This window comes from Harmonia axyridis, chromosome 6 (genome assembly GCF_914767665.1).
Source record: "Harmonia axyridis chromosome 6, icHarAxyr1.1, whole genome shotgun sequence".
Classification (NCBI taxonomy): domain Eukaryota; kingdom Metazoa; phylum Arthropoda; class Insecta; order Coleoptera; family Coccinellidae; genus Harmonia; species Harmonia axyridis.
The window spans coordinates 31,727,986-31,755,605 of NC_059506.1; the positions used below are offsets into that span (position 1 = coordinate 31,727,986).

General features: G+C 36.5%; 1 protein-coding gene across 3 annotated transcripts; it reads left to right on the plus strand.

Moving 5' to 3' along the window:
- On the plus strand, positions 1 to 26,985 carry LOC123682020 (probable ribonuclease ZC3H12C). 3 transcript variants are annotated; one of them, XM_045620394.1, is made up of 4 exons: positions 1 to 344; positions 22,968 to 23,164; positions 23,953 to 24,790; positions 24,900 to 26,985. In XM_045620394.1, the coding sequence occupies exons 1-4, from the start codon at positions 120 to 122 to the stop codon at positions 25,518 to 25,520; spliced, it is 1,881 nt and encodes a 626-aa protein (XP_045476350.1). In that variant the 5' UTR covers positions 1 to 119; the 3' UTR covers positions 25,521 to 26,985. The 3 variants fall into 3 exon arrangements, with proteins under 3 accessions (XP_045476350.1, XP_045476352.1, XP_045476351.1); XM_045620396.1 differs by lacking the exon at positions 1 to 344 and adding an exon at positions 16,795 to 17,100; XM_045620395.1 differs by lacking the exon at positions 1 to 344 and adding an exon at positions 17,107 to 17,265.
- Positions 26,986 to 27,620: the final 635 nt, after the last annotated feature.

Genomic DNA, 27,620 nt, shown 5'->3' on the forward strand with positions numbered 1-27,620 from the left:
AAGTAAGATGTCAAAATCTGAGTGAATGAATGTATCCCATTGAATTAATTACAGAAAAATATTCGAGCTTGCTTTCACATTGTGTGAATAACAAAATGTAAGCATGGACAAAAGAAAAAATGTCAACAACGCAGCACGTAGGCACTGTGGTACTAAAAACATCCTGTGTTCCAATATTGAAATCTAATTTGGACCGAATAGCAGTGTTGTTTTCAGCAAAATTGAGTGAAAATAGTGCTTCGGACCATCACTGTGAAGATCAAAATGTTACTTTGTACGATGTTTATTCAATGGTGGCAAATACAGATCGAACAGTCAGTTCGGACTTCATAAGAAGACTTCAGGTGAGGCCATTCATTTTAAATAACTCCTTTAGTTAAGCACTACTGAATTTGGAACTCCATAGCGGATTTGACCCAATTTTCAAGTGAATAAAACTTTTACTTTTTAATAAATGTTTAAATGAGTAGATAGTTGGTAGAAGGAGGATGTTAGAGAGAGCCTCATTATATCTTGTGTCTACAAATCTAGTGTTAAAATGATAAGCTAAGCTGGAGGAGTAGGTCTCTATTCTTGTTGGATGAACTTCTATCTATAGCTTCAACACTAATAATTCCACATTTCCTAATACCTGTTCCACAATACAGAATTTTTATATTTACACTTCTAAATATCTTGGAAAGTTGTGAAATCTTATTTAAACATGTTTCATAAAAATAAGGAGCAAAAGACAGTCAATTTTATAATTAGAGAAGAATGTACCAAAATTTCTATAACGAAGAATTTTCATTGATATTGATTTTTTTTTGTTGATTATAAGCAATATATATTTCAGAATAATTAAACATGAATTAATTTCAATGATATCAATTTTTCTTATTAATTAAATATTTATTCATGGTAGTCGAGTTGATTACCATTGTGGTTGGTAGATTAGTGCTCGTATTATTATAATGAGCTTTCGATATTCAGAAATATTGGAGAAATCTGTGAGAAGTATTGCTATTGAACTTGATAAAATCTAGGAAATCTAATGATTTCATGAGTTAGATAGATTGTTAGTTATAAAAAAAGGATTAAAGATGCAATGTCTGAAATTTAAGTGACCAAACTATTTATCTTCAACCTCCCAATACATTCATTTGTAAAATTTTTGAGTAACTGAAGGCTGTAAAGAAAATTGGTCATCAATTTGGATATCCCATTATAACCCTACTATAATGGTAATTATGTAAGAATTCTAACTGTGGTAAAAATTACATATGGTTTTTTCTGATGCTGATTAAAAATTCATACTTCAATGCCATAATTTCAGAATTTTCAAATATGTATATTCAACTCCATTTGCATTGAAAATATGAAACTTTCAAAAGGTTGTATATTAGTTAATGGTTTTGCAATAGTAATTATCATATGACATTTCATGAAAATGTATATTAGATTCATCAACGATACATAATTGTCCTGATTGTGTAATTTATGTTTTATCAGAAGGGCATAACATATCTCTAAAATATATTCCCATATCTATAAGAAATCAAATGATGTGTGCAATGGAATTGTACTTTACAAGCGATAATTTTAATTTTTTTCCTATAAATAACATGAAATTCTAATGAAAACAGTTCATCCCGTTTTTAAACAAATAATGTATGCATGTTTTGAATCCTTCTCTAGATATGTTAAAAAGTAAGAGATAAGATATTCTTCCAACCTTAATATATTCATTGATATATGAAGTATTGGACCCTGGTTATTTTTAGATGTTTATTGATAAATATTATAAATATTTATATCATATCCAGTATTATATCCTCTTCAGTTCATATCTTACCGTGCTTACGTCACGACATACGTAAATTAGATAAACTGTCTCTGAGACTCCGATAAACCTTATCGAAGAAAATATTCTCCAATAAAGATAAATAAAATTTCAGTTAACGTAGGATGGAAAATTTTGATTGATCCGATTGACTTTGCTGTTGGAGGAATTAGTTCTCAAAAATCTTCATTTCATCAGTATTGAAACAATTGCTTCTGAAACTGCCGGAGGTAGTGAAGGCATTGTGAACACTTTCGGGATGAAGAATTTTGATGAAATTTAGTATGGGTATTTAGTAGATTGTCCCATACAAAATTCAGTTTCTAAAATCATAATAAACAAAATTTCAGCTTTTTTGGATATGTGATCACTTGAAATTTTTATATTTTGCGTCCTACTATTCTCATTTTGAACTAATTTGGTGTAGTTAGTCGAGTTGGTACATTGGAAGTATGGAGGGTAGAGATAAGGAGAATAATCTTCTCGTATCAAAACTGTCCGTTGAACTGACCTAAATTGGTGGCGCTAGTGTAGCTAGAGGGTGAATAACATAGGAAACGTCAAAAAGTACAGATAGAGAAAAAGCAAGAAGTAAACAAGGATGAAAGTGTGTTCGCCTTCTTGGGTTGGTTACTTTTTGACTATACTAGCGCCATTGTGGAGAATTTTTGAACCCTTATTTATCCTTTTCTGCTGGACACTCTCTCAACAGTTTCTCCATAAGAGATTATTCTCCTTATCTATACCCTCCATAAATTTCATGTTGAAACCTTAACCAGAACCATAGAATATTCAAGAAGAATATTGAGAAAAATTTACCGTGATCAGAAAACCTGTTGAGTTAAGATTTTGGGCGTGGTTGAACCATAGAAAATTCTAGTGTTGGTAAAGAAATAACCCTATATTTCTGTGATAAATGAGCGGATCGGGTTGAGATTTTATGTGTGTATCAAGAATAACTGTTTAAAGCTTCGTGTGAGATATTGTGTTGATAAAGTCATCATAATTATAAAAATAGAAAATTCAAGCTTAACGTTAATGCTTTTCTCCTTTTTTTCTCCCCGATAATTTTTGAAATTAGAAAAAAGAGAAAATAAGAACCGCTGCCGCGCTGAATTCCCAGTATTGCTTTTTTCATTTTATTTTGAATGCATGTTGCGACGGAGACCAAGAAAGGAGTTGTTGGTCGAGAACCAGCTCTTCGCTCGATGCGAGGACATATTTCATCGCCGTGTTTTTTTTCTTCTATTTTTACTCAACGAAATGTCACGGTATAATATTTCGATTCTATCGAAACAGGTGGATCTTCTGCCGCGACTGCCCGAAGAGTAACCGTTATACAAAGTCCTCGATTACCATAACTCCATTTGTTTACCTCTTTCTGCCTCGGAGTCATTCTATCTGGTTTTAGATCCTGTTCCGTGGTACTGAGAAGCCGGAATTGGACCGGCATCGAAAATGTACGCCGAAATTTGTAGGGCGACGGGCAAATCGAACAATACTGCGAATTTCGCACAACGTTTCACTATCCATATATTAGGTGTACAACTTTGCTTCCGCCGTTTTGCAATAGATGGCTGTAGCGATAAGTGGTAGTCGAAATAAATAGATCGTGGATGTCATACAATGAGCTTAGGCATTTATAAACATAACGCCATCGAAATATTAATCGATTTGTGTCTGCATCAGAAAGTTATTCTGGATTAAACATGTCAGCTCAAGAACCAAATTCTTGTCATTTGCGGGAGGTTTCAATTTTCTGCTTTAATATGAAGAAATCTGCGGCTGGGGCTCATCGAATGCTCTATAATACCTTTGGTGAGGCTGCTATTAGTAAAAGAACGTGCTGAGAGTGGTTTCAACGCTTCAAGAACGGTGAATTGACTTCGATAACGAGCATGGCAGTGGAAGAGAGGTTTGCGAAGATTCAGAATTGGAGGCATTACTTGATCAAGACTCGTGTCAAACTCAACAAGATTTGGCAGGATCATTTGGAGTGACGCAACAAGCCATTTCAAAACGCCTGAAAGTCATGGAAATGATTCAGAAACAAGGAAATTCGGTGCCGTATGAGTTGAAGCCGAGATATGTCGAACGGCGTTTGTTTGCTTGGGAACAGCTGCTTGCAAGGCAAAGACGGAAGGGATTTCTGCCTAGCATTATGACTGAAGACGAAAAAAGGGTGCTTTACGATAATCCCAAGTGCAGAAAATCTCGGCCATGCTTCCATGTCGTCGGCCAAACCGAATATTCATGGTTCCAAGGTCATGCTCAGTATTTGGTGAGAACAGCTCGGCGTAGTGTATTATGAGTTGTTTAAACCGACTGAAACAATCACAGGATATCGTTATCGAACGCAATTAATCCGTTTGAGCCGAGCATTGGAAGACAAACGGCCGCAATACAACAATAGTCATGATAAAGTGATTTTACAGAATAACAATGCTCGACCCCATGTTGCGGAAGTAGTCGAGACATACTTGGAAACGTTGAAATGAGAAGTCCTTTCCCACCCGCCGTATTCTTCAGACGATGCTCCCTCGGACTATCACTTGTTTTGATCAATGGCACACGGCCTGGCTGACCAGCACTTCTGATCTTATGAAGAAGTAAAAAATTGGATCGATTCGTGGATCGCTTCAAAAGATGACCAGTTTTTTCAACGCGGGATTCGTACACTGCCCGAAAGATGGGAGAAAATAGTGGCCAGCGATGAACGGTACTTTGAATCATAAATGTATTACCAGTGTTTTATAACAAAGGCTCGAATTTCGGAAAAAAAACGGCGGAAGCAAAGTTGTACGCCGTTGTATGTAAGGGCATCACGTTCAAACGTCTGCACCAAATTGGATAATTTTTTTTTTTATTGCGTTCATTACAGTCATGAGAAGGTTTTTACAACAAAATATTTTCGAAAAAATCATACCGAAAAGTAAAAAAAGGCTGCTTTTTCCTCCGACCGAGCGAATGTCAGATTATAATTTGACACTTCGAAGGGTGTATTTTGGGTTGCCTGACAGAATTTGCGAATCCGCAGTGAGCAGCTAGTTTCTTATAATTTTGTACAATATTTATATGTCAAATAAAGAAAATGTGAAAAATGCTGACGTGAGGTCTGAATTTTTTTTGGCGTTCGCTTGAATTCCATCAAAGCGTTTTTGGACGGCACTCACTTGATGGACATTTCTAAATAATAAATAAAGTTAAGAAAGCACTGATTGAATGACAAATGATGCCCAAATTTCGCGTAAGTATAGAGAAAAAACTGAACCAACTCGACAAGGACAAAAATTTCGACAATCAACTTTCTTGACACAATGGATATCAGTAAAAACCGATACTGAGTGTTCTTATTTCGATGTCGCTCGGTATAAAACGCGTGTTATTGAAAAACCCTGTATACCTACTTCGAATTAGATGCGACATCGATTTCTCGTTCATTTTCTCTCGGAACCAGTTCAAATGGAAATGAGTGTTTTGTTTCATTGATGAGACTGACTTTCTAACAGTCGGGTAGTTAAGTTGTTGCGATTAGACGGTTTCAGGACATCAAGATTGGTCCACATGTGTCTAATTAGCGTCTGAAATACCGTTATTATTGAAAACTAAAGGGTTTAGAATGGTCGTAATGGCAACTCTGTATTATATTTTGACATTTCTTATGTCATTTGTGTTCAGTAGATTATGCCAATTGATCATAGAAAGTAACACACTGTCAAAAAATAATACACACTGTTGTCATTATAAACATTTTAAAATGTATAATTTCCGTTGTAAAATTATATAAAAGACTCTTTAGTGCCAGAAATTCTATTTCGAAAATATTGATATGAATACCAACGAATGAACCAATTTAAAGAAAAAATACAGAGGTGATTCTCTGATCAAAATGCCTTACAGGGTATGTTTAAAGTTTTCGGTGGAACGCTATATTTTCTCTGAAATTGTCACAAAATTCATTTCAAAGGAACAGATTAAATGTTTTATATAATTTCATGTCATTCACAATCTAGGAAAGTATTAAATTACTAACCAAGGTAAACAGTGATGAATAACAAAAGTAGATAAATGAAACTTCAAACCCAGAGACATCAAATTATCCAAACAAGATTATTATTTATTATGTAATCTCCTCATTTAAGAAAATTGATATAAAGTAAACACACCAAACTGGTTTTCGCATAATTAAATTCAAGTATGTATTTTTGAGATGTACATATTAGCTCGTTTTCGCCTTGCAAGGTTCATGTACCTATTTCGTATTGTTTTCATGATTGTAAATTCGCTAGACGATTTTGTTGATGTGATCTTACATTGTTAACACTCAGTTTTGACACAACATAATCATGTCATCGTCTAACGCTCAATATTTAAGATTCATTACGTCTTAATTTGACAACTGACGTAGGTCAGTATTGGCTGAGACGTCTAAATCACTGGTGTGCCCACTTACTCTTGAAAAACCTTAACACCAAAGTAGCGTCTTTTGAAGGGACAAATCCTTCTCTTATTTTAATGGTATTAGTACCTTTTTTGTTGATTCCCGCAATTTTCTTATGGTGGCGCTCATGTCGTCTTTCTGACAATGTCGTTTTAAGGTTAAATCGAACTATTCTTAACTTTTTTTGTATAGAAAAGGGACCAATGCCTAGCCGAGTCGCCAGAATTATCCTTAACAAAATCTAATCAGTGAACACATCAGTATTTTAGACATCTTAGCATTGGTGAATTGAATAAAATATTTATTTTCTATGCTTGTACTTTCTTGACGGTTATTCTTTGTGAAATTGAATCAAATACTTAATGAAATAGATATTTTCGTAATTGTCATTCTTGCCTTGTTAGAAGAAAGAAAATACAGTCTATATCACTTTCACTGTCGTTCAAACATCCGGTTCATTCAAACGACAAACATGTCTATTTCGAAATTCGAAGTACGGATATTCCAGCTGTTAGATAAATCATTTCAAATCCTGATATTAACCGTCCGGTTATAGATATGTTTTTTTCATATAATTTTTTTTTTATTAATTACCCTATCGTTCATGTCAGGTTCTGGGAAAGAGTTGGAAACAGGTAAAACCTAATTAGGCCCTCGAGTTGTAATGTGGGGTTAACTTCGACAACCACAGACGGAAAAAAAAATGGCTGAAAGTAACATAGAAGTGGCAATTTCTAGTAGTTTTCCGACCACAGTTGGCATAATATGTTAATTTGTAAAAAGTAGCAATCGATAGAGTTTTTATGCATATGATTTGCGATGATTGCTCATTTGTTGTTTCAATTTTTTTTCTATTGATTGTTCATTTCGAGGGCGTGGCCACGACTAGAGTTACACTTACAGTTACTTTACACAATAGTTGTTCAAAAAGCTGTTTTAGAAACTTTTTCACCTTGCTGGAACCACATCTCTTCCAATTCCATATCATCAATTTCAGGACAAAAAACCTATAATCATTTGGCTATAGCAATAAGAATTGACGGTTTGAGTGAAACCTTCTTCATTCTCAAAGAAGTACCTGCCTATCACTCCACCAGATCAAATTGTACACCATACAGTGACTTAGGTGATGTAATGTTCTCTCAGCAGTTACAAGAGGATTTTTACTGTTCCATTTTGCTTGTTTACATAGCCAACTATTGGAAAATGTACTCAGTCGCTGAAGAAAATTCGATGTGAAAAATCTTCATCCAAACATTGTTGTTCAAGCAACCAATCGGCATTTATTTCTTCAGCTTTTGTCTCAACTGACCCTCAAAAGATAGGGATGCCAAATACGGCATAGCATGCCGTGAGAGAGGCCCAAATGTTGTGCGCGCCGAGTAATGAATAAATTTGAATCTCCTTCAATACTTTAACTTACAGCAGCAATATTTTCGGTGGAGCGTGCACATCGATGATGTAAGAGCCTTAAGACATCAGTAACAGATCCAGTATCTTCGAATTTTTTTACTGTTATGAATTGTACGCTCAGATGGACGATTATGTCGACCATAAGTCAAAAAGTTTTCAATCTGCCAATATTTTTGTTGCAGTCGACTAACCTTCGTTGTTACCAAGAAGGTACTTCGCATGACAGTGTAGCCAACCTCTTATAACTCGATATTTCCGCTTGTCCATGCTTCAAACTGTTTTGTTATTGCCCGGGCCAACCCTGCAATTAGCTTTAAAACATCGAGACGATGAAGGCAACGAAGGCGAATGTCGTAAAACTCGAATTGAACAGACGCCATTTACGTTTGAGGACACACCGAATTATTCCGAATTGAATACATAATGATATGTATGTATGTGTGTGACGCAATCTTGAATGGACACTTCCCATCGTTTATTATGTTTATTGTTGTTGGAATCGCTGGACCAAAACAAGATTAATAGGACCGTTCGAATTGTGCCTGTAAAACGATACGATATATTACATCGATTGATTTTCACGTGGCTCTGTTGATTGGAAAAGTTCCGTGAAGACTGGAAGAGGTGAGATTTGATTCCGGTTGAGGTCGCTGTTATCTTCTGGAGCACGTGATTGAACTAAACTTAAGATTATGGGTGTATGAGATAAATGAACGATTTGACATCGTCCTGCATAAAATTATTATCAATGTCAAGTGGAATTATCATTGTTTACAAGAGTAAGAAAAATATTGGCAGATCATCCTTGTTTTTGTTAGTATAATACACAATAATGTCAAAAATCTAACCTGTTGATTAAAACAAAAAACGTCAAATTGAATCTATTAGAGACCTGATATTCAAGACGAATCAGCGGACGTATAAGATCATAAGATAAACACAAAATGTCAAAATTATCGTTTATTAATTCCTCATATCGTAACCAAAAACACAAAGTAGTTCTGAAAGATTTAAGTTGGGTTATACGAAAAACAATATTGAATCTAATCTCAAAAATTTCGAAAAAGAAAAGCATACATTCCCATTTGATGTATTATTTGATTCGATAATGAAAAATGAGCAGATATCGAAAACGTAAATAAATTCGAAAATTGAAAACATTTATATCATCTCCTGCAAGCTGGGACTACTTTTCCTCATTATTATTCCTTTTTTAAAAGAAAAAAGGTTTCCCTGGAGGTTTAATTGCTATACTTCCACATTGAGGCACAAAATGATGTACTCGTAGTAATAGTTTTTGGGGTTATATGTTATATCACATATTATAGCTAACACGTCAGCCTCAAGGACATTTGCTTCTCGGAGTGTGACGTCATGATAGTTGAAGCGTTCTTGGAAAATGCAACATTTTGGCGCAATGGGCGTTAATAAAAACAATTTGGGTGGATTGTTTTGCAGGATTTGTTAAATACTAGATACCTAGTAGTAACTATCTTTGTTGAATTAGGTATCTCTTTTGATTCAGCGGGAAACCTTGGTTCAGGAGATTTATTGCGGAAATCTGTGCCGTGATCTTCATCTCGCGACTTGCATCTCCCTTTATTTGAATAACCAGTTATTTCTTCAATCTGCAACTTCGATTCTTCTGTATCGACATTGAAATTTCGAATTCCCACATTCGAATTTCTGTTTTCGAGTTGTCATATGACAAATGACATCTTAACCACAGACGCATATTCGATGGGTTTTCGGAATTTGCGATGAAAACACCGAAGGAGGAATTCCCTGATTGACATGGGTACCTCAAACCCACCTCCGCAAACGAAATAACATGTTGGGATTCAAGGTTCCGTCGCGAATCGTCTTTGTTCTTTACCGCGACATCAGGCCATCTGGCCGTATGATTCAACAAAGTACAAGACAATCGAGATAAAAGTGATCCATTTAAGGGACGTCCTGTATGTCGAAAGTCGTGTCTACATACTGGAAAAACGCGAGGAATGAGGTTATGGGTGATGTGTGATCGGAGGTCAAATAGAAGAATAAGATTAATAATTGATATTATTAATTAATAAGGTTCTATGGTCTCTAAACTTATGTGATTTGAAGCACGTAACAGGCCAATTGAAAAGTCCCCGGTCTACCATAGTAAAACACATTTTTTTTGGCAAAATTCTATCTTATTATTCAACATAGTTGCCTTCGAGGGCGATATAGCGATTATAGCGATATTCCAACTTTTCCATATCATTTTTGTAGTACGATTTGTCTTTCGCTTCAAAATAGGCCTTAGTTTCGGCGATAACTCCTTCATTGGCGCTAAATTTTTTCCTGCGAGCATTCTTTTGAGGTCTGAGAACAGGAAACAGTCGCTGGAGGCCAGATCTGTCGAATACGGTGGATGCGCATACGCTTGTCTTGATGAAACAGCACCTTTTTTTTCTTCAAATGGGGTCGTTTTTTAACGATTCCATCCTTTAAACTATTCAATAACGCTATATAATGGTCTAAATACTGATTCCATAACCTTGCCAGCTGACTGTTGTTTTTTCCTCGCTTTGGTTTCGGTTCATCGTGTGCAGTCCACTCAGCTGATTGTCGATTGGACTCCGGAGTGAAATGATGGAGCCATGTTTCATCCATTGTCACATATCGACGCCAAAATTCAGGTTTATTGAACTTAAACAGCTTCAAACACTGCTCAGAATCATAAACACGTTGTTGCTTTTCATCGATTGTGAGCTCGCGCGGCACCAATTTTGAAAACAGCATTCTCATGTACAAATATTCGTGAATGATATGATGTACACGTTCAGATGATATCTTCACAATGCCTGCTATCTGGATTAACTTCACTTTACGGTCATTCAAAATTTTTTTGTGAACTTTTTTCACAATTCAGGTTTATTGCACTGAAACAGCTTCAAACACTGCTCAGAATCATTAACACATTGTTGCTTTTGGTCAATTGTGAGCTCACGCGACACCCATTTTGCACACAGCTTTCTCATGTAAAAATATGCGTGAATGATATGATGTACACGTTCAGATGACATCTTCACAATGTCTGCTATCTCGATCAACTTCACTTTACAGTCATCCAAAATTATTTTGAGAATTTTTTTGATTTTTTCGTCGGTGACAGCCTCTTTTGGGCGTCCACTGCGTTCACCGTCTTCGGTGCTCATTTCACCAGTTTTAAACTTAGCATACCAATCAATGATGGTTGATTTTTCTAGTGCAGACCCCGGAAACTCTTCATCGAGCCAAGATTTTGCGTCAACTGTAGACCGGGGACTTTTCAATTGGCCTAATATTACTAGTTCCAACATTTTCAATGTCAGTCTTCAATATTTGGTATTTGTGACCACGGAAGTTTTTGGTTAACTGTTAAATATTTGGTTAAGGTTAACTGTAAAATATTACCAAATTGGAAAATAATTTTTTTGCAAGATATCGATATTTCCCAGAATTTCCGTCAGATATCTCTGAAATTTGACAGAGTTTTGACAGTATCACGCCATTTTCATCTTCTTACGGCATTCACAGACCAGAAAATTTTTTTTTATGTTGAAGCTTATTCACTTTATGGGAAACTCGACAAATTTCATAAAAAAATTTATTTACTTTCCGAAATCAAGTGTGGATAGGAGGATAATTTTCGTATATTTTGGTTCAATACGTGTAATAAAAACTCCTCTGGTGGGCTAAAATTTCTTTTGGAACGGTTTATTTCCTAGAATTCGAGCATACGAGGTTCCCCAAGGCCAGGCACTTGCACCCGCGCAATCCATCACGCCTAGTCCATCCTCGGAAACTACATATATGTAAGGAAAAATTCGAAACCGAGAATCCGATGACTCCGTCAACTAAATCATCCGGTGATTTCCACCTGACGAATTGGAAACCTTTTCCCAGCCTCGAGTCGTCGGTGAAAGAGCCGAGCCGTGGCGAAGAGAAAGAGGTGAGGACCGCCGTCAGCCTAGATCCGGGTCGACCACTACGTAGACGACGGCCACCTTGTTCTTGGCGAACGGTGGGTCTTTGAACCGTGGTCGTCAGACGGATGGAGATGCTCATGAATGGACGCCGGAGCCGCGGAGGCTGCAGCGGGTTGCGAGATCCATCTGCCTCGATTGCGAAATTTCACGTCTCAGACCTTCGTCGAGTGTGAGGATTCTTCGGCCGTAGATGCGTGTCCGGTTGAAAGGCTTGGAAGGAGCTTTATTGGTTTTTATTTAGGTATTATGTCGATATTGGGATGTGCGATATTTCGGTGATAAGATAGGAAGGAATCGAATCTTGTTCAACAACAGAGGTTAAGCCTAAAGTTGGACAATTTTATTCAAGTGGTATACGTAGTTAGATAAATTTTTAGATTTACTAATAAACTTCTGTTTCATTCGTTTATTTCATTAATTTATTGGGTACAAGAATCGACCCTTGTTGGACGCCCCGATCGATCAATACGTTTAGACATTTGTAATTTTTCCGGAAAACGGCCAACCTGAAGCTTCTATAAAGCCTGTTTGGTTATTGATTGAAAACACTTTACTCAATATTTTCCGGGCCCAATCAGTAAGAACAAGTTTATTGGTCAATATTATCGCTTTCTAGAGTGTTATACGTACTCCAACCGCTCCTCTAACTTTTCTATAGGAAGATTCGTCTTTGCTTTCGAAATAAGCTACAACTTCGGCAACCACTTCTTCATTAGAGTCAAATTCTGTCCCTGGACCATTTTTTTTTTGAAAGTTGTAAAAAGCCTTTAATCAATGATCTGGAGGATGAGCTGGATGGTCAAGAAGATGGAAGCGCAATTCGTTCAATTTGACCATTATTAAAGTTTAGGAGTGTCTGGCAGGGGGGATAGCAATGGATGAGGAGTTTTCCTAAGTTATCCCAAAGAAAATATAAAAAATTGAGCTTTAGACTTCAGCGAAATTAAGAGGGATTACCACCACGTGGTTTTTCGGGTATCAGTCAAACTTTGGTACCTTCTGGCGCTCCTGCGATGACCAAACTTTGTATGGTGTTGGAAGTTGCTCATTCACTTCATCTTCTTTCTCTTATCGAAGCAAATACTTAAGCGTCCTGTATGAATGATGAAAATTAGCGTAGAGAGGCCTCTTATACAGATTGAGATTCTCTGTTGACGTGAAATGAGAATGAAAAGATCAAGAATACATCATTTTAAACTATGACGGTTTATCATTGAGAACTATAAACGAACAGCTTTGCCAATGAGTTCTTCAGATTTTCGGAGATCATCAAGGATCGGTTCTGGGGTAGCTAGTTTTCTTATTTAGCTAGGAACCCCATAATTCGAAATTGGCAGGTTTAACAGTCTCTTTCATTCAATCAATTGTGGAGTCAAAATATTCACCCAATCAATTCAAAGTGAATTATAATTCCGCCGACGTTTTCTTCGTCTAGGCATCTTAAACAGATTTAAGTTTTCCTTTCGATGTTAAATTAAAACAATGAAAAGGCCAGGAATGAATCATCAGCTTACTATTGAAAACATCAAAAGCATTACTTTGCCCGATGAGTTTTTCCGATTTTCGGAGTTCATCAAGGGTCGTTTCTAGGGCCACTATTATTCTTATTTTCCACTTTATTGAGCTAGAAACCCCAAAATTCACAAGAACAAATAGTTGTAATTCAAAGTTTCATCATTTTCATCCAGTCCATCAACGACTCACGTCATTTCAAACCATAGAAAAAAATTCAAAACCGAATTACTCTTCCTTATAACGGTAATATTCGCAGCGAACTGCCGTCTGACGATATCAAAACGTGAACCTCGCGAAGACTCCCACCAGAAGGAATCGGTATGACCGTAGAAGGATTTGCCTTCGAACTGTTGAAAACGAATCACGTCGACTTCGTGGTAATCTTCTGTGGCGTTCCATGCCGGAACTCGGCACAGCGCTAATGAGGACGTGTTTGGACTTTGAGAGGACGGATAATGTGAAAAAATTGGACGTCCAATTAGCGATACAGTGGTCTGGCGCATAGAGTTTCACGGAAACGGTCTCGGTTGATAGGGTCGATTTGATGGAATTATATGCAGCAGCCAGGCTCGGCAAAATGAAACGAGGCTCCTTCTTTGTCGCTCTTTTACGTTGGACGTCCTCGGACAGAGATGTACTTGAGTGTTACTTTTTTCATATACATAAATGTTTTTCTTCTCAGGATAATAAATATAGCTAGAGAGAGCATATGTCATTTTCAGTAAGCAAATTTTGTCCTCAACATGAATTATCGAATTTGACATGAAGCGCGCGGAAATGTAAACATACCAGTGATACGATATTTCACTCAATTCGCGAGTTTCTCCATAAAGAACGCACTTCTTATGTCCCATAGTGAATCAACGTTTCATATTAAATCAATTTATATTGGAATAAATACCTGAATATATCAGAAATCCAGAAAACAAACTTCAAGCGCGCCAAACGACATGAAACAACCGATGACACTAGGAGAGCAAAAGTTGCCAAGCCTTGGATTTCATCAGGTAGATACAGAAAATAATGAATATTCTGCTCATTATAAATTCGACTATCAGGAAAATATCGGATTCCAAATATTCAAATTGGCATATTTAATCGGAAATCACTCAAATAAATATATTTCATTCAATATAATTACATTCATTATGATATAGTAAAATTGTGGTTTTAAAAACATATCACAATCCGACAACGTAATATAACCATGTTGGGACATGTAAAAATTGCGTATTCTCCCTCTATCTATGTTTTTCTCAAACGATTGATATAGCCACAGTGTCATCGTTTTGTATTTGTTGATTTTTTGCGAAAAAATCGGTTTATAGAGCTGAGAAGTACCGATATTATTAGCGTTTGCTACTAATATAGCACTAGAGCCCACGAATGCCAGACCTTCGTAATTTTATAAAAGTTGAAAGTTTTCCTGTGCATGTTCCCTACACAGGTGAAGACGACCAGCAACTATAGAGTTTGGGTTGTGGTTACTTTGGCAGGTAATAGGTAGTTGAGGTATTTTTGAAATATTTGTGAAAAAAAAAAACCTACCAAAAAAATTACAAAAAACTATAATTTCGTGTAAATCGTCGTAAGTATTAATTTATTTGGTGAATATTTTGATTTGACTCAAATCAAGCAATTGATACAATGAATGGGAATGCTAAGCCTTTCATTGCCGAATTTAGGGGTTTCTAACTAAAAAAAGAATACTAGTGCCCCTAGAACCGATCCTTGATGAACACCGAAAATCGCAATAACTCATTGACAAAGCTATTCCTTTAATGTTTTCAATGATAAACTGTCATAGTTTTAGGTGATGATGTATTCCTGACCTTTTCATTGTTTTAATTTCTCGTCAACAGGAGAATTTTAATTTGTATAACAAGCCTTGATAATTTTCATTATTCAAGCAGGACGCTTGATTCATTTGGTGAATATTTTGATTTGACCTCAATTCAATGTATTCATCATCACAAATTGTACAATATATTTAAACAATGGGAATGCTAAGCCTTCAAATTTAAAATTATTGGGGTTTTTAGCTTTATAAGAAAAATAGTGATCCGAGAACCGAACCTTGATGGACACCGAAAATTGAGCTAACTTGAAATCGACTGAACTCATCGGTCAAAGTTGTGTGTTACCTTGTGGTCTTGTGTGGCTACATCTTACCGACGTTTTTACAAAATCTAATTCTTGCATCATCCCAGTTAATCATGATGGTGTTCGTTCAAGGTCTGCTTCGATTCCTCAAGAGGTCGAAGCAGCGAAAGCTGTTTTCTAGAAGAAGGCGATTTTTATCTAGATAAAATTCCGGTAGGTAAATAGAGGTTAACAAAACATATTTTTTCGAAAAATTAGAAAACCCCTTCAGAAAACGGTAAAAACACGTTGATGAATAATAATAGTAATAATGAGAAGAATATTTCTACTTAGTTGGAATTGGAATAAAACACCAGATAAAACCTCTTCACATTTGAAAGGTTATCGAGTTTGTTCACAGAGTTTATAGTTTGTAGTGGGTAGTCAATTAAAATTCCATGACATTAGATTATCTCGTTGAAAGTACATATGAAGTATCTGAGATCGACTGAAGATATAACTTCTTTATTATTGTATGTTGCGGAGAGTATTGAGCTCAGTTTAGGAACAAAATCATGGTGAAAAGATGTTTTTTTTTTTTCAATATTACAATAAAAAATGATGAAAGGACTTATGTTAAGTCAGGAGTATTGAAGCTCTCGTTAATTCATCGTCAAATTGCACACTTGGAGACCACATCAGAACTGTTTATAGGTATATGTTGGCGCTCAAAGACTTTTCACTATTCTTTCGATATAGTGCTTCAATTGCCTATAGTTAAGACATTATTAATGTTGCAAAAATTGCCAACTCGTTTCTTTGCCGCTTGCAACGCCATCTTAGAAAAATGGCATCCAAATTCTTTTTTTGATAATATCTCCTTTCTGGTTTATTTCATGATAAAAACAGTGATATACAATATTAAACTAGAGAAAATTTCCTACAATTTATGTATCTATCCTTTTTTTTTTCGTAAAATCGATAGTTTCGGCGTAGGTGCGCTGCAAAGTATACTTCAATATGTGTTTTGGATAAAAAAAAAACTTATTTCCATACCACCTTGAGGTAGAGTAAACGGCGTGTTTTTGACGTGATTTTTTTTTTTTCAATTTTACCTTCAACCTCCAAAGAAGATCGATACCAAGCTTTAGCAAAGAACAAAAAAAAAATCTCATTATCTCCACCACACCCGCACCGATTTCATTCGTCGTAAAAATCGCGCCCGATTTGCATGTCTCCGCATCCGGCTTGCCCGACCCTTAAACGCCTAACAACATCCGGCCCCGATCTAGGCTACGCGACATGCACCTTTCCGAAAATCCTCGCCGTCTCCGACTCCGGCCGCCCGGAACGAACGCAGGCACCGCGTCGTATCGCTTTACTTTCACCCCTCTTTCACCGTCCCGAATTCGCGGATCCGGTTCAGCCGCTCGGCGCGGGCCCCACGGCGCGACCTGCCCGCCGGACCTGCCGTACGGCCCGGTCCGAGCGCGTGTGGCCGCCTTAGCCTCCGCGATTCGGTGCATTGGGCCACGGTCACAGAACGCGCGTCGTATCCTCGAGTGCATCCGGCTCGAGGGACCAAACCGAACGGGGGATCATCGACGACGACGGCCGGAGACCGTCAGTTTTTGGGCTCTCTTCTGCCGGCCAACGCGCTCTCTACGCTCCGTGCGGCTCGAATTTGGCGGGGTTATCTTGTGCGTGTTTACGTGAACCAGGATATGTTTCGGTAGGGATCTCTGTAGTCGTGCATCGAACGAACGAAATGAAGAAGGCATCAGGTTCCGGTTTACATCGATGATGACATGATTGTCGCTGGAGAGGTAATTAGCGTTTGCTTTCTGTGATCGTCGAAAAAAAAATTGTCCGGTGTTTTTTTTGAGATTTGGTTTGTGTTGTTTTGGTCGAGTGTCGCCGGAGTTAGCATGGTTAGTGTCCTGGTTGTTAGTCCACCTTGCGGCGAAGTGATCTATACGTCCGATATCGAGGTATTTCTTGTGCTTTTTGTTTTTGTTTCTTTTTTTTTTTTTTTGAAGTGTTTTTTTGTCTCGGCGAAAATGTTCATCGCGGCTCGGATACTTGTTGTGCGAGATCGCTGGTTGGTACAGGATGCGAGTTTATCTGCCGCACTCATCTTGAAAGTGAACAGTCACGGATGTACTCGAGAATCTCACGTTTCAAAGGATACGATTATGGGGTCAGGATTATTGTTGGCGCAAGAATAGTCCTTTGGGGGATTCCCCGGTTCGGTGATATTCGAAAGTTTGTTATTGAAAAAAGGGCTAAGTTATATAGTTTCTCTTGGATACCAACTCTATGTCTGGTGAAAATGATTTGAATGATATTTTTCGAGTTCCCAATGGAGTTGAAGTTTCTACAATTTTGTACAAACCTTCAACAACGTTTGTACAACAAATATGTCATCAACAGAAACAAAAAGTTTCTCAGTAACAATATGGTTGTCGAAACGTATGTAAATTTTCCGTGGGTAACAGTGTAGTTATTTCTCTCTATTTGAATATTATTCTAAACTCTTTTCGTTCAATATGGAAGTATTTATTTCACCTCACTTTTCGTAGTTTTCTCTTTGAATTAAGTTTGGTCGAAATTTGCACCAATTATACATCCATTATCTTATTAAACTGAGGTTCGAGCTCAAGGACTATTTTGATGAGTGACAGATCAAGTGAAAATTGAAGTGTGTAATGCGTTGTGTTATCTAGAAAAAAAAAACACATAATCTAAAAACAGGAATGCCGCTACACATAGGATATCTATTTCTTCACAAAGTATTATTGGCGCAAGAATTGGTCCTTGTGGGATTCCTAAAGAGAACAGTGAAATTCTAGTTGATCCTGTTGAAAGTCTTGACATATGGAACTGACACAGCTAGAACTTTGAATCAATTTATAATTTAGGGGATGAATTAGCCATGTCTATGATCCTCTGAAAGGTTTTCAAGGATGTATTTTTCCAAAATCACGTTTTTCAATAGATCAATGTCGAAAATGTTTACATGAGTAACCTTGGAGTTGCCCTTCACTGGTCAAATGTTAAATGAATGCTGTTCAGATCTTCTGTGTCATATACGTAAATCAATTCGTAAACAACCAGAAACCAGAATGTTATGGGAACAAATTTAGTTTTTATGCCATCATTATTCATTTTTGATATTGCATTGAAAGCCAGGTTCCTTTGGAAGCTTACACATCAGAATATCATTTTGAATTAGTTACAACTAGATTTCAGCATTGTTTTCTATTCTATGGTCATTTTATTCTATAGCGCCATCACGGAAAAAAAGAGAACTACCGAGAATGTAGTGCTTAAGTGTCCAGGGTAAGATGTCTAAAAACCTGGTGTATGGAGTGATTAGCTTTTGTTTTGCCAATTCTGAGAATATTAGATAAGCTTCTGATTGGCTGGGATCAGGTTTTAATTGATGTATCCTGCCAAAATCAAAGGAAAAAAGATCGAAATGAAAGGTATGACATTGCGGCGCCGCCACGAAATAAAACTAATATGTTCAATTTGGTCGAATGTCATTCCATTCAAAAATTGACGAGTGCATTCACCATGTTTTTAGACATATTAGCCCAGGGTTATCTTAAACAAAATCCAATCAGTTGGCTCATTTTAAACATCTTAATTGCAGCCCTACAAAACAATCGCGAGATTCCCTGAAATTGAAAACGTCAAAATTCTATGACGGTATTCACAAAGCTTCACAACGACCAACTCATTGATTGTTGTTTAAATTCTATGGTTCTAAAGTTGAACACAAATAAGATTTGATCCATGCAATCCTTGCCACAAGAAGTTCTGTGAAACCCGCTTTCTACTAACTTATCAAATTTATTCATAGATCGCGCATTTTAAAAACCATACAGTCTCGCGACAACTTTTCGTGCTACCTGTCAAAAACGACTTATCGTAATCGAACAATGCAAAATCAATGATTCAGTGTTCCTGCGTCACTATTTTCTGCGATACCCCGCCGAGCATAGGTTCTGTAATTTTATGATAATCTATTAACCGGACCTACTTTCAAATCTGTGCTCTTGTATTTCTGAATCAGCGCGGATTTATTTATGAACAAGGTTAGGCGGAACGGACAGATCGAAATATACAGGAATCGCTTATGTTCAGGAAGTCCATCGTGAAGTTGAAAAAAGTTTTGGGGTCAACCTCACGAGACTGTGCCAGGAATGTTTGTTTGATGTTTTGACAGAAATTAAACGTTTTTTTTTCCATACAACTTTGACCGATGAGTTCAGTCGATTTAAAGTTAACTCAATTTTCGGTGTTCATCAAGGTTCGGTTCTGGGGCCACTAGTCTCCTTTTTAAGTTAGAAACCCGTAAATTCGACAATGAAAGAGTTAGCATTCCTATTCATTCAAAAAATTGTCTGATCTAAGACTAATCAAAATATTTCCGAATAAATTAAGCGTCCTGCATGAATGAGGAAAATGATCGTAGGGAGGCTTCTTATACAGATTAAATTTCTCCTGTTGACGTGAAATAAGAACAATGAAAAGATCAGGAATACAACATAATCTTAAACTATGGCGGTTTATCATTGAAAACATCAAACAAATAGCTTTGCCAATGAGTTCTTTCAATTTTTGGTGTTCATCAAGGATCGGTTCTGGGGCCACTAGTATTCTTATTTAGCTAGAAACCCCAAAATTCGACAATGGAAGACTTGGCATTGCTACTCATTCAATAAATTGTCTGATCTAAGAATAATCAAAATATTTACCGAATAAATTAAGCGTCCTGCATGAATGATGAAAATGATAGTAGGGAGGCTTCTTATACAGATAAAATTTCTACTGTTGACGTGAAATAGGAACAATGAAAAGATCAGGAATACATCATCATCTCAAACTATGACGGTTTATCATTGAAAACATTAAACAAATGGCTTTGCCAACGAGTTCTTTCAATTCTCGGTGTTCATCAAGGATCAATTCTAGGGCCACTAGTATTCTTATTTAGCTAGAAACCCCAAAATTCGACATTGGAGGGCTTGGAATTTACATTCATTCAATCAATTGTATAATTTATTATGCCACATTCACACTGTCAAATAGCCCCTTGGATTAAGATTGAATTTAATGCGCATCTATTATCGACGAGACAACCAAATACCTTCTCTTTTACTTTTTTTTACTACAACTCGCTGCTAGTGAATGGGAATATCCGCGATTGAGCCTGTGCCGTCGACCAATAAATCAGAATGTGTAATTGAAGCTGGTAAATATTTTCTTCTTCCAATTTAATTATAGTCCCGAGGAATGCGGTGACGTATCGCCTATATGGAAACCGATGTTTTCGACTCGAAGCTATCATTGTTCAATTGCAAGTCGATTCACATTCACGGTTGCGAATCATTTATAACGATAAAAATGAAAACGATCGATTATCCTTCGACGATTACACCTGTTCGAACTGCTTCTCCTAATTAAACGAATAGTAATTGTAGTAATAAACTTGGTAGAGAGTTCAAGTAGTTGTGTAGGTAATTGGTATTTGAAGGTGTTTATTGATCGTAGATTATCCTTGATTAGAATTTTTTTAAGGAATTAAGAGGAAAATACCTGCATATTCTCATTTCAGAGCCCGTAAAAAGGACTCCGTTGGTACAAGAGTTTTATCCCCGTTTAATCAATCCTAATGAGTCGACTCTTCTCTTGCTCAGAAGAGGGCGCTAAACGCTAAATAATTCTCGGCAGAACGGCACCTCTAGGAACATGAACCCAACCAATATACGAATATACGGCTTAATTACAATGTCCGGTTTCGAGGTGTATATGGCAGGGACGGCAGAGTTGCCATAATGATGAATTCATCAGTGGTCCCAGGATGAAATACAGCAATCCCCGGTGAGAGGGCGCACCATAAAATTTGACTGTGTACGCCTCATCAAACTAGGTTCTCCCATGAACTAGAGAAAATTCGGGAACAATATCGATAAAACTGAATATTTCGACGACAACAGATCCGATACGCTCTATTAGTGATGACGTCGCACACCGCCATTTTGTGTTCTTCTGTCAGTGTTCGGAATCCAAACAAACAAATTGTCATTTAAATTAGTACGTTGTTGTTGAAGAAATTGGCTTATTTTGATAAATGAGATTATTTAAGGAACGATTTTACTATTAATTGATAGACAGAAGGCACGAGATTAATGCCAGTAGGTGCGAACTTGAAGTTCTACTAATAAACACGGCTTTTTACAAAATCTGGGGAATGATACAGGATTCAAACTTACTGGTATCAACCTCGTTCCTTCTGTCTATCAATTAATACTGACATCGTTCCTCAAATACTCTTATTTATGAAAATAAGCCAATTCCTTCAACGACACCGTACTAATTTGAATGACAATTTCTTTGTTTGGATTCCGAACACTGACAGGAGAACCTAAAATGGCGGTGTGTGACGTCACACTAATAGAGCGTATTGAGATTTCTTGTATAATTAATTTTTTTATGGTTCTGATGATGAGATTAACATGAAATTTTGCACGAAGTATTTAACAGCAAGAATAAACAATTAAACTGATATCTGTGAGGTGCGGTTCCTTAAGATTTACTTATCAACTTCTCCGTGCCTCGTACATCATTAATAACCTCTGAATTAGATATCAATCTCTATGCTCATTGAAAAATTACCATTCGAAGTCAAACAATCAATTCGCACCCCATATTTATGAACCAGCAGTTGCAGTAACTAACTTGTTCGAAAGAAGAAAAAAAAGATAATTGTAGTGTAATTACATATGACAACATCGCGCAGAATAAATGACGGAATAATTGAAATGCTAATTGAAAGTAATACAGTAAGACTGTTCATATATATTATTCTCGGTTTTGTCATGTTCTGTGTAACAACAATATCTGGTCGAGAAACGTGTGGGATGAGTTCATAGACTAGGATAACTGTAAAATAAGTTTCTGGACTATATAGTTTATCACATACCTATAGAGGTATGTAGAGGTAACTCTTCTTGCTCGAGTTCATATGGATCGGTTATAACTGTTCATCTCTAATGCTGTGATAATACCTTCATCGTATATCGCCATGAACTGGCAGGGTTCAATAAATCTTGCACACTGTAACTTGCCAGGCATTTATAGATGTTGCTAATCATGGGCAGTAATTATGACGTAGTAGGTTGGATTGCGTTCGTTGTTATTTCCCTCAAGGATTAAACATAAGAACAAATATTTCAAAGATACAAAGAGTACAATAGATAGGTTGAAATTTTGACCAACTCTTCACAATGGCCACAACATACCTAATAATAGATTTCATCACGAGTCGATAATGGAAGTCATTATTCCCGAGTAAATTACCGAGGTAATAATAGCTATTATCGCGTGTAATAATACCATACTTTACTAATTTTTCAATATTTTATTCGTCAATAATATTAATATCAGTAAAAATGCAATTATTCCATTTACCTGAGAACTTTAATGTCTGTAGGAAGCAGGGAATAATGACTATTATTCCCTAAGGGAAATATATGGTAGTACTTGGTATGATATTCATGTTAATCTAAAGGTTTAAAACCTCCTGGTTTTTTTTCAGAAATAAGATCATTAATTCCGGAGTAACTTTATCTCTGTATTACTTGCATACCAAAAAATTAATTTTCCATTTTTTTTTTTTCAGAAATACGTTGACGACATCTGCAGGGAAGGTTACACTGGAGCAGTAGCAGGGGAAGATTCAAGTTATGACTCGGACTATGAAGCAGACGCTCCAGCTAAGCACCAGGATGTCTCAAGGACCACAAGCGACACCCTGGCAGCTGAATATGCTGACTATATTCAGACTTCGCCAGATTCAGATCCTGGCTACATAGCAAGGTAATTATTTCATATTTATTCCTTAGTATTATCGTTAAATTAAAGACCTAAATCAATATACATATTTGATTAATTTGAGAACTAAGGATAGCCTCTCTTTTTGCATTTGGGTGATTCATCCATAATGTTGAATATCGTTTTTATATACTTATACATATTTTCTCTGATTATAAATATTTTATTCATTCTGGATGAAAGAAACTAGCTACTGGAGACTCGATTAATATTCATATGAAATTTCATTAATTTTTCTATTCGGTTTTTCCATGAAGCATCAATTATATATTCGATCGTCTGACACAACAAACTATCAGAAAATTTTGCGGTTTTAAGAGAAATCACGTTAATAATATATAGATACAACTTCAGACTGGGGATTCCCCGAACCAAAACAAACAGGGATTCCCCGAATGAAAACTAACAGGGACTCCCCAGGTAGAAGATGGTTTAATTGCATTAGGAATTCCAAAATTTGGCCTAGGGGCTCACAAAGATACATCACTTTCAAATTTAAAACATTTTCGTCAGTATTCAAAATACCCCATTTCAATTTGAAAGGTTTTGCAGACTCCTTCTAATTTAATATAAATGAAGAGAGGACATTTTGCTGAAGTTCATCGTTTAGGTTATGTTAGGTTAGCTCACTTTATAGCTTATAATAAATCACTTCCCTTCAATTTTAAAATAAACTTGATTTGAATGTGTATAAATTAACAAAACGATCTCATCAATTAATTATAAAATATTCCAGATTCAATCCATTTAAAATAATTTCTTCTTCTTTTCAGGGTAGAGTTCGCTCTCAAACTAGGCTATACGGAGAAACAAGTACAGGCTGCTCTTCAGAAACTTGGGTCAGCTCCTGCCCAAAATGAACTACTGGCGGAGCTGATCAAGCTGGGTGCCCAGAAGGGTGGATCATGCGACAGCAGTCCCTCCGAGAGCCAACTGGATATATCAGAACAGGTGGATGTAACGTTGAATGCTCAAACGCTTCGTCCCATAGTGATAGATGGCAGTAATGTCGCCATGAGCCATGGGAACAAGGAGGTGTTTTCCTGTAGAGGCATAAAGATATGTGTGGATTGGTTCAAGGCCAGAGGACACAAAGATATCACCGTCTTTGTGCCTAAATGGCGGAAGGAAGGACCCAGGCCTGATAATCCAATCAGCGAGCAGGAGATCTTAGCGGAGTTGGAGAAGGAGAGATTGCTGGTTTTCACTCCTTCGAGGTTGGTTGGCGGAAAGAGAATGGTTTGTTATGACGACAGATATATCCTACGATTAGCAGCAGCGAACGATGGAGTGGTGGTCAGTAATGATAACTATAGGGACCTGTGTCAAGAAAGTACCGAGTTTAGGAAAGTTGTGGAAGAGAGAATATTGATGTACTCTTTTGTCAACGATAGATTTATGCCTCCAGATGATCCGTTGGGCAGATCCGGTCCCACTCTCGATAATTTCCTACGTACACAGCCTCGTAAAGGTGATCCACCTCCACCTTGTCCTTACGGAAAGAAATGTACATATGGCAACAAGTGCAAGTACCATCATCCCGAAAGGGGACCTTTACCGCATAAAACTGTGACTGAGAGGCTTTCCGAACATGCACAACGTCATTTGCAGGTAATTAACTTCTCAAATAATTATAGTGAATAATATAGAACACCAAATTTAATACTAACCTAACCTCAACGATATTATGTACTAGAAGTAACTTTGTTTCTTGTTGCAGGCTAGAGAAGGGGATGTAAGAAAGACGCCTCTGGGCAGAACAAGGTCGAATGTACCCCCTCCGAAAGAAATCCAACATCCGATAGTCTCCAAAAGCCAGAGCGTAGATAACGTAGGAGCATCATATCAAAACATGCAGTCCCAAGAAAACCTACACAGGAAGCTGCAAAGACAGTTGACCTTGAACCCCAACTCCGATCCTCGTCTCATAAATCGTAGATACATGCCAGTTCAACCCTCCAACAGCAACCCCTTGCAAGGCACTCTTCCTAACCCTTTCTTGAGTCCAACGAGTTGGGACATGCATCAACACGTCACTAGGATCGCATCGGCGCCAGATTCCTACAGAAACTGGCCCCAGACCCAAACCGTACCCCACAGACCTATGCACAGGTTGTCGAGTTGTTCAGATCCTCAACTGAACATTTGGCCCGCCCAGTGGGCGGGGCAACCTTCGGTATCGTCCCACTCTCTGTTAGAAGAGACGAGACGCAAGATGCATTATCACCTGGCAGCTATATTTCCAGAGGAGCAAGTAACGCAAGCAATGCAATTGTACCCCGAAGAGACGAATCCTCAAAAGATTTGCGCAGCTATTTTATCGATATTTCATAAAACATAGAGAAATGTAGTTGAAATAATTCCTTTACGGCAATTTGTTTGAAAGCGAGTTGTTGATAGTATTCATCGTTTTAGGAAGTACCTATTACATTAGATGATTGTTAGTTCTGTACATTTGTGTTACTCAAATGCATTTGAGCTGTAAATCGGGATATTCGGTGTCGCTGTGATAGGAATTCGAAACTATACATATGTTGTAATCATCACTATTGAATGTCCCCGTGTGTTGAATTTTTTTACACATTTATTCATGTTTGATGAATATTGTTACTGACTGCGTGATTGAGTGGACTCATTTTTATAATTTTTTTCGTTTGATATTAGCCATTTTATTGGATTGTTAGAATTAATTGATCTGATGCTTCCAGCTATCCGTTTCTATTGAAATGGAATGTTGATGAGTTTGTGACAATATTCAATTGAATTTCAAGTGTGCAATTTTTTCGCGAAGGTGCTAAAATTGTTGACAGGAATTCCAATTCATCCTTCTTTGGAATTTCTTCATTAATGAAATTTTATATAATCAGCAATGCAATCAGCTAACTTATATATCATTGTTCTGCTGTTATTACATTTGTATTATTTTTACAGTTATAGTTGGTCGAACCAAGTAAGTCTTAGTTTAAGTAATTTTGATTTATATACATGAGAATATTAGTTCGATATTAACTTCATATTGAAGATGTAACACAATAGCTTCTTATTGTAGTTTGATGTACTAACTAATTTTTGCTTTATAAATAATCGCAAAGTTGATACTATGTATCTCTGGTAAATTGTTCCAATTTTTTTATAGTATAGTATATTACGAAAATTAAAATTATCAAAAATCAAATTTATCTCTAATTTCGAAAGAAGGTGATAAGGTATACCCACAATATTTAAGAAATCACAAAATTTGTGTTTTGGTTTTTCCCAAAAAATGTTATATGTTGAATAAAAATAGTAGTCACCTATTGATATAAAATTAGTGCCAATACGGTTGAAAATTATATTACTGTTGGTGTAAACACTCGATTTCTTGTTGAATCTGCCTAGTTCTCGACCTTGTAAATCTTTGAAAAGATTTATATCATAAAACACAAATTCAATACAGCATGTGCAAATTTATCTATTTAAGACTTGAAATATTAATTATTTCATCGAAGCTTGTTCAAGTCATCACTATAAATATAGCTTTTTCGGAATGGCAGTTCATCAAGTGGAAATTGTGTACTTTTGGTGTTTCAATTTGTGAAAAAACTTATTCTATCTCATGAAAGTAAAATAATTCTTATTAAAAGAATGTGTAGTTTGAATATAATATTCAGAAAACAGTGAAAGTACAGTTTTAGATATGTTGAAAAAGTAGCAGTTCATGTTTAAATGTAGTTAATGTTTCAAAGTATATTAGTATTTTTTATGTTTGTTAACCCAGAATGCTTCCTATTTATTTTAAACTATTAAACATTTAATGATTATGAGAATTATTTTTTTCTTCAGAGTCCTTAATTTGTTTTATTTGATAAGCCACATTTTTTCTTCAGAGCCGAATAATTATAAAGAGTAAGTTCATACCTTTAATTTCTTGCTGTTCACTTCGCACTTAGGCAAAGTAGCAGGTAATCCTGCTCAATTTTTTTTCAATGAAAAGTGACCAATTTTGGTAAAGTGATCGGAACTTTTCATTTGTAAGTGCTCTTCCATTCAATGTAATTCATCGAAGAGTCGAAATTTGAAAAAACTTAATTTTCATCTTTGTAAAACTCATTATCCTAACTATGGTAACTACGTAGTATTTTTCATTGCTTCTATATATTTCATCTTCAAGATATTGCAGGCATTTCAATAATCCATCTACAGAATATTACCAAATAAGTGCAAAAGTTTTCAGGGGACTAGGGGTGAATCTTCGTTGAGTATTAAATGGGGTTCTTCATGCAAACAAAAGCTCTCAGGTCTTTCCTTCGAAAGTTATGCGCCTCCAAAAATGAGAAAACAAAGTTAATGAGATTGAACGAAATTGAAAAAGTAATTCTCATTTAAAAATAGTTTTCAAGCGCTCAAATACGCGGGTGGCAGTTTTAAATTAGAGCACTCTGTAATATAAACATGGGCGTAC